The sequence below is a fragment of the Alligator sinensis genome, unplaced genomic scaffold (assembly GCF_000455745.1).
Source record: "Alligator sinensis unplaced genomic scaffold, ASM45574v1 scaffold250_1, whole genome shotgun sequence".
Lineage (NCBI taxonomy): Eukaryota > Metazoa > Chordata > Crocodylia > Alligatoridae > Alligator > Alligator sinensis.
Genome location: NW_005841888.1, coordinates 2451296 through 2459977, shown reverse-complemented (window position 1 = coordinate 2459977; position 8682 = coordinate 2451296). Strand labels below are relative to the sequence as shown.

The 8682-nt window shown below is 45.2% G+C and overlaps 1 protein-coding gene across 5 annotated transcripts in view; it reads left to right on the top strand.

The window, feature by feature from the left end:
• WDR72 (WD repeat domain 72) overlaps positions 1–8682 on the top strand; it is a 241488-nt gene that overhangs the window by 21930 nt on the left and 210876 nt on the right. For 4 of the 5 annotated variants that reach the window (XM_025197090.1, XM_025197094.1, XM_025197089.1 and 1 more), the window contains 2 exons: positions 2897–3071; positions 3951–4027. In XM_025197090.1, coding sequence (XP_025052875.1) covers positions 2897–3071; positions 3951–4027 — 252 coding nt within the window. Of the gene's footprint in view, positions 1–18; positions 135–2896; positions 3072–3950; positions 4028–8682 lie in introns of all 5 variants that reach the window. The other variant, XM_025197091.1, reaches the window with a different exon arrangement.

The window sequence follows — 8682 nt, the reverse complement described above, 5'->3', positions numbered from 1 at the left end:
TCTTTCCCTTTCCTAAAGTGCACTTTCATTGATGGCAGAGCTCAGCAGCAGACCACTTATTTTTAGATGCCAAATTGCTTTAAATCTTTCTTCAGCAAATTCCCTTTCAAGTGTCTGCTTTGAACTATATCCAGGTATGTTCTGAGTACCTTGATGTTAGAGTGTGTGTGTGGGTGGGTGTGGGTGTATGTTTGAGAAATATACATGTATATGATTTAGGAGACCAGCATAAATAGATCTGATTCAGAGAGCTAGTTTATTTCTAGACATATTTGTGAAAGAAGAGCTTAGGGCCCCTAGGTTAATTAAAAGGCTGTTTTTCTTGTGTAGGAAGGTCTAGGTTGAATGAAACTTGCAAGTGATGAAAGTCTGAGACCTTACTGAGCTTTCATGCAACTCAAGTTATAAGTAAATTCAGAATCTATATGTTTTAAAGCTTGTAGAGGTAATACTAGCAGACATCAGCGTAGTTTTCCATGATAGCTTTTAATTGCCTTAATTCTTCAATCTTTCATTATGCAGCATATTTAGAATTAAATGTACTGTTATAGTTTTATCAACAGATTCTGAGACCTTAATAAAATAATAAATATAAATTACATCATATTATCATATGTATTCAGTACCAGTAGCATTTTAACAGCCTGTCTAATGATTATTCTTTTGGCTCAGTTAGATATAGGTTTAAGGATTACAGAGAGGTTACAATATGGGTTTGCTTATTTGTCTGTCTGGTACTAGTACATATGTAGATCAGACATGGAGTCTCAGACCTTGTTCTTGAGGCCAAGTAGCTTAGGAGGGCAAGAGAAGTAATATACTCAACTCCAGAGAAAAATAGCCTTGTCATCTATTAGGAGATATGGAGTGGCATTGAAAGGGAGTTGAGCATCTCACCTGTAGAGATTTAAAAAGGACAGTAAAAATATACTGTCATATTTGTGGGAATATTATTTCCTACAGAAGATTATTCTCTTTGACGGTTTAAAGACACATGAGGATTTTGATGGTATCAGCACAAAAACTGTTGTTTGATTGCTAATTAACATTTCACAAATCAGGGTTTGTAGGTTGCCTCCGCAGTTCATATAAGCTTGAGCTGTAATTGGCAAATGTCAAGACAGTGCAAATTCAGCACCTGCTGTTTAAAATGTTATTTTAACACAAAGAGCAATAGGGATGTTTAATTTGTTGTTAAGCAAATGAGAGATCTTTCCTCCAAATTTACCAATTAAGAGCTAATTTCTTTAAAAACAGCAACAAGCATTTGAAAACATGTTGGTTTGTCTTTGTGGAGCCCAAGGAATATTCCCAGGTTATGATCATTCTCTGCATTCTTCCTCATCTACTGAACTCTTTGTAATTTTCAGTCATTAGCCAGTTAAGTGTAATAGATAAAACAGTTTTTGTATCCACGATTTAAAGTACATCCTTCCTTCCTTTCTCATGTCTTGCTGAAAAAGATATCTAGCAGATTTTGCAGATTCATTGGTATCTGACAGGCCTGCACCATGAGTGCTTCTGCTATGGCCTTGAACCTGCTATCTCTGAGCTGTCAACCATGTGCCTTTACACTTGTGCCACCCCAGCCCTTTTTATTTAAAGTACATAGAGATAATGAATAAAAAGCCCTGCAAGGATTTTTTCAAAATACCATGTTCATGTAAGTTTTTGTGATTGTTTGAAGTGACTGTGCTTCCCCTGAGCAGTTTTATAACAATTATGCATACAAATATACAAAAAAGTTCAAATATTTACCAAAAACCAAGAAAACCTTGAATTTTTAACCCCCCCTGTGCCTGTCCCCTGCTGCCTGCCTCTGCTATATGCCCTCCTGTCATATGCCCCCCATCTCCTGCCTCTTCATGCCTGTGCCTGACACCACTGCTTGCTGCCTCCCCCGCTTGTTCTTTGCTCATCATGCCTGAGCCTATTCACCCCTCACTCATTGCCTTACCCACTTCCTGTTCCCCCCTGCAGCCTATCCCTTCACCTCTTGCTTCCACATGTCCATGCCTGCCCCCCCACCCTTACCTCCTGCTGCAGCTCTGCTCTCCCAGGGCAGGCAGCAGCAGCAGCCCCAGCCCAGTCCCAGCTCAGCCTGGCCAGAGAGAAATGGTGGGGACTCCTGACCAAGCTGGACTGGACTACAACTTTAATAATCCTTGCCAAAAATAACACCCACCTTAGTTAATGAGCACCAGCTCCCAACAGCTAGCTTCCCCCTCTGACACATTGCCCTTACCCTCCTTCCCCAGTCCTCATCCCCAAAAGAGAGGAAATCTGTTGAATACTAACAAATTAAAGCTTTTTTAACTAGTATGTCCAGGATTCCTCCTGGAAAATAAATTACTATAAACCCTTTGCATTTTTAACCTGAAGGCTTTAAGATTTGAGTGCCTGCTCATAACTGTAGTAGTATTGCAAACATATGGAAAAAAAATTTTCTCAAATCAGTAAGACCAAAATTACTTGGGGATTAATGGAGTCAAATGAACTTCTCAAAGTCAACCGAGAAGCTAATTATTAGCTAGTGTGGACCATGGATTTCAGGTTTGATATACTGTCTATGTGAACATCTTTCTATGAGCAGGCATCTACAGTCTGCATGAATTTCATCTTACTATTGTAAGAGCTAAGTATCCTGCTCCAGAGTGTTAGTGACACTAACCCAAGCAGTGAGGTGCTGCTTCTACCTTCTCTGATTTTTTAAAATGTTTTTGGGGCACCCATAGAGTTTTAATGAAGTTAAAAGCATTAACATACTGTTTAATGCTGTTGCCTTGGTAACCAAGGTTTTTAAAAAAGTATGATGGGAAGAAGCTAAAAATAATATGCAAAGGAACTTGTGTAGCTCTGTATGTTAACCTTTACTTATTTAATTCCATTTGGACAGTATTACCATTGTTCATTCCGAATGACAGGAGATGGCTGGCTTCTTTGTTGTGGAGAATATCAGGATGTCCTTATCATCGATGCTAAAACTTTGGCTGTTCTTCACACTTTAATATCTACTCAGTCTTCTGATTGGATCAATTGTATGTGCATTGTTCACTCCACCAGGATTCAAGGTATACACTGTAGATACATATTCAGTGTAGCATGTGGACATACTGTTTCTTTCAATAAATGAATTTTCAGATAGCACTGTGCATACCCACAGGTTTTTTCTACACCTTATTTTAATTAACGTGAGAACCTATATTTTTGTATTTCACAAAAATATTAAGGATGCAAAATACATCAGCATTTGTCAAAATATTTTAAATTTAATTTCTATCAACCTTAATGTTATGTTTTCTGCTTTTTGAAATAGATATCTGGCTAGCAGAGGAGAACTGTTTTGTTGCACTTTGATTATACGTAGCTCTCATGATATGCCACCAGAGTAAGTGACTTTGGTTGCAATATTAGGAAGATAATGTATGTGAAACCCCGGTGGGTCTGCCTTTTTTTTTTTCCAAATCCGTTTGAGTGCAGTTATATGTGCAAGGTAACCAGGTGAAATATGAATGTATTTCTACCTAGGAGAACTTTTATAACCTTTGCAATCTCCTGTGCCTGATGAAGGGTGCCTGTGCCAGAAAGCTTGCAAATAATTTTTTTTTTGTGCAAATATCTAGTTGGTCTAATAAAAGATTTTACCACTGCCATGAGTTTTGATTCCTTTTGTTACATGTGCAAAGTGCTATAGCAATTATTCACCCAGTTTGCTCACATAGTGATCATGAGCAAATATTTGTATAGGAGATTTGCAGTTAAGTTCATAATTGGATATTTCTGTATGCAAATAGCCTATTTTCCTTCATGCTAAAGTTGTGAAAACAGTGCTTTACAAAGTACATCTCCTCTATAAGATAGCAATGGTAGTCCTGGGGTTTTTATTTGGCTCTAGTCACCATGGTTTAATTTAGTTTCATATTAACCAGTTTTTTATTATATTTTTACAGAAGATTCACTAGTAGCAGTATCTATAACTGGAGATCTTAAAGTGTGGGACCTGTCCTCATCAGTGAGTAGTATACAGGTCAGTTTGTATGAAACAAGAAGCCTTAATTTAAAAGAAGGATGTAAAATATAGAATATGTATATATTCTCAAGATGTAAAACCAGGAGCAGAAAATAAGGTCTCTGGAATATGTTTTAAACAGAGAGCTTGTTGTTGTTGCTCACCACTTCTGTACCACTGAGAAAGGTGCTAGACTTCCACAGCTTCACCACCTGCTATAGCCACCATTTTCAGCACTTTTTGTTTTTGAGCCTGTTCTCCTTGTGTGGCAGTTGCTTTTCTCACTGGTGGCAGAACTGCAACAAGCCATCCCTTATTCTAGGTGCTTCACCCCTGTGAAATGCAGATTGTAGAGGGGAAAAGAAAGGGTGGTTTAGACTGCATTTCTGTGACACCATAAACAGTGACCTTAATGAGTTGAGAATTCAGGGGACTGAGACTATAGCTCCTGAAGAAGATTGTAATACCTGGAGATCCCTGATCATTGCTTCCTGTTCCACATGGAATAAGAGCCCTGGCTCACCAATTGATTTGTTATTTTTGTAACTGCCTTTGTTGAAAAGGTTAAGACTCTTGCTAAACCTTTTCTCTTCATTTATAAAATGTTTTAAATCTATCCTTTCTGTCCCTGCTAAACTCTAGCCCAGGGGTGGGCAATTATTTCGACTGGAGGACCGCTTAACAAGGTTTCGTGAGCTGTGGAGGGCTGCATCGGTAGTCCTGGCCTTTGACAGTGGCACTGCCCCCTAGTCTCCATCTTGGGACTGGAAGTCCCGCCCCCAACCCCTGACCTGTGCCACTGGAAGTTATTTCTCTGACCCCCCAGGAATTCTCCTTTTGGTAGGGGGGGGTTGCCATCTTAGAACCAGAAAAAAAACAAACTACACGCTAAAAGTCAAACACCTACTATAACATTTTAATTTTATTACAAAAAATATTTTTGTCATGATTTGTGTTTTCATAGTGTATATAGTGGTGACTGCATAATAACTCAAAAATAAAGTCTTAGTTTTGTATGTTGTGTATACGTGCATGTGTGGGGGGGTATGGTTGGTGGGATGTGAGGGGGGTGTTTGTTTGTGGATGGGGTGTAGGGGGATGTGTGTGTGGATGGTGAGGAGAGGGGGGCGGGGGGGAGAACCACGTGCCACAGGGCACCAGCACCTGTGCCAGGCACAAACACCCTGAGAATCCCAGCCCCCTGCTGCTGCCCACCTGCAGGGGCTGTGCACCATGGAGGGGGAAGTGTTGCGGGGGTCCCCACACATCCCCACCCTCCCTCACAGCCCACACTCTGGTCACCTGAGATCCTGCTGCCACTCCCCTGAGTGTGGGCTCCACACTGCCGCCAGCCCCAGCCCCATGCTCCACGCTCCAGCCCAGCTGCAGCTCCCCCACCACCTCTGCTTCTGTCCCTTCCTTAGCTGCTGCCCTGAGCAAGCAGGATGCTGGGGAAGCTGAGCAAGTCCCCCGGCAGCTCCAGCAGTGGCAGCAGAAGCCCTGTCTGGAAAGTGCATGCTGCCCAGGCCTGGCCCTTCCACCCACAGGAGTGGGAGTGAAGCACACTAGGGTATGTTACTGAGGGCGGTGTATGGTAGGCACCTTGCTCTCACTCTTAAAGGTAGAAGAACTGGGCAGGATACAAATAGTTGGTGGATGCTGCGGGCCAGATGAAAGTGCCTGGCAGGCCAGATCTGGCCCGCAGGCCCTATTTTGCCTGCTCCTTCTCTAGTCCCTAACCTGCATCTCCTGCCTTGATCCCTGAAATATCTCCTGTCACTCCTGCACTTTACCTTTCCATCTCCCACACTGAAATTCAGATCATAACACTTTCTTATGGCCCTGATCTTGTTGCTTCTTCCTTTGAACCTCCTCTGCTCACTTCCTCCCCTGAATTCAAAGTTCTTTCTCTGTTCCCTTTTGCTTTTTCTCTCCCCAAAATGGTCTTTTAGTTGTCTCCTCCTCTTCTCAGCATTTTCATATTCTTTCATGCAACCCCCTTCATTCTGTAGTCTTTCACTCCCTATGAATAAAGAGCTACTTATTCTGTGTAGCTTTCTGTGTTAATAGTCTCACAGATGATTTTTGACATACATTTGTGCTATATCTTGTGTCCAGTGGTTTGTTTTTGTCTGAATTAGGATATTGGAGGCTAGATCCATAAATGAGCTGAGGTGCTTGACTACAATGGTGAAATCTGCTGCCCAGTTACACACCAAATCTACCTGTCCAGCACGTGGGAAGAGCTAGATGTTTTAGGATGGGATCGAGAACAGCAAACATACAGTTGAGAGCATGCCTAGGGCACTTACACAAGTGATCAGAGATCACTTCCAGTTGAACTGCAACTTTTGTGCTTTATGCAAAGAGCTTAAAGTCAGAGTATGATCAAAATGAACAGACATTTGACATTTGATGGTTTGGGCTCAGAGCCCCCATGCACTGACTGAGGCCAGGATGCAGGGGCCACTATCACCTCCGTGCACTGGCCAAAGCCAGGAGCCAAGGGACACTGTCACCTGCCCTGAAAGCTGACCAGAGCACCTCCAACCCCATCACCTTTTTGCAAGGTGATTGCTGGCTCTGGCCGGTTGGTTCTCTACTCCCCTTCAGGAGAAAGCAGTCCCCAACCCGGGGATTTCTTCCGAGTCCCCTCCCCCCCTGCCCCCCCCAAACCCCCATGCTGTGCAGACCCCTGAATCTGAGCCCTCACACCTTGCAGACCTAGCTTGGCTAGCTCTTTTGGGGTCTTGAGGGTGTGCCAGCTCATGCCTGTGAGGTGCTGGGGCTTGGATTACTCCCTCTGCCCCACCTCCCAGTGCAGCAGCCACCAGTGCTGTAAAGCGCTGATAGCTGGGGCAGGGGGTAAATTAGAGCCCCCTTGCCATAAGGGCCTGTCCTGGCTACCCCTGTTGAGGTCTTGGTGGGGGCGGGGCTGGTCCCAGCCTACTTGAAGATACTAGTGGTGGCTGCCATGCTGGGAGCTGAGGCAGGGGCAGTAATACAAGCTCCCCTGCCTCATGGGCCTTGGCTACCACTCCACGAAGACCCCAGCAGAGGTGGCCAGGCTGGGTCTGCGGAGTATGGGGGGTTGGATCCCTCCCTGCCCCAGCTTCCAGTGCAAATGGGTTGAGAGGGTTACCTTTCCCCACCTGCCTCTTGTCTCTCCCACCCCTGCTGCACTGGGAAGAAGCTCTCTGTCACCTCCCTGTGACAGACCTGGGGTTGGGCTTGGGCTGGTGCTTGCCTGCGTGAGCAGGTGAGGTCTGACTGTTCACGTATGTTCCTAGCCAAGATATAGGACCTGCACCTAGCCCAGGAGGTGAACAGTCCCACTAGGGGAAATGCCTTGCTGGACCTGGTCCTGGCATAGGCGACGACCTGGTGAGGGGACTGCGGGTTCTCGATCACCTGGGTGATAGCGATTAGCATCTACTGGAATTCACCATCCAGCGCAGGGTGTCGAAGGCCTGCAGCAAGGCAGCAGCCCTTGGCTTCAGAAGGGCTGATTTCAATGAGCTAAGGAGATTAGTCAGGGAGGCACTGAGGCCTTGGAGGGTAGGGGAGTTGGGAGTCCAAGACGAGTGGCTGTTCCTTAAGGAGACGATCCTCTGAGCCCAAAGAGTGACAGTCCCAACGCAAGTCAAAGGGTGCAAGAGTGCTCAAAAGCCCCCGTGGCTCACCAAAGGCATTCAGGAACGTCTGAAAGCTAGAAAGGAGGTGTACACCCGATGGAAGGGAGGGGCCATCGCCAAGGAGGATTATACCTCCATTGCTTGAGACTGTAGGGGGGCTGTTAGGAAGGCTAAGGTGGAGACAGAACTAGGACTAGCGACCAGGATCAAGGATAACAAGAAGTCCTTTTTTAAATACATAGGGAGTTAAAAGGAAGCACCGGATAATGTGGGGCCCCTGCAGGAAACGCTTGGCAATCTGGTGGTTGCACCAGATGACAAAGCTGACCTCTTTAACAAATTCTTTGCCTCCATTTTTCTAAGCAGAGACCAGGACATCCCCCACTAGGATTCCAGATGGACTCAGGAGAGGCACCGCCGGGCCTAGGGTCAGAGAGGACCTAGTCAGGGAACTTCTGGCGGGGCTGGATGTGTTCAAGTCAGCAGGTCCAGATGATCTCCACCCCAGGGTGCTGAGGGAATTGGCAGTGGTCATTGCGGGACTGTTAGCTTGGCTTTATGAGTACTCATGGTGCTCTGGCCAGGTGCCAGAGGACTGGAAAAGGGCCAGTGTGGTCCCCGTTTCAAAAAGGGGAGGAAGGAGGACCCAGGAAACTATAGGTCTGTTAGTCTTACCTCGGTCCTGGGGAAGCTCTTTGAGAAAATTATCCAAGAGCACATTTGTGAGGGACCAGCAGGGGAGATTATGCTTAGGGGCAACCAACTTGGGTTCATCAGGGGCAGGTCCTATCAGACCAACCTGGTGGCCTTCTACGACCAGGTCACAAAATCCTTAGACGCAGGTGTCACGGTGGACATAGTCTTTCTGGACTTTAGGAAGGCTTTCAACACTGTCTCTCACCCCATTCTCATTAAAAAGTTAAGTGACTGTGGTGTTGATGCCTACACAGTCAGATGGGTTGCAAATTGGCTGGAGGGCCACACCCAAAGAGTGGTAGTGGACGGGTCATTTTCGACCTGGAGGGATGTGGGCAGTGG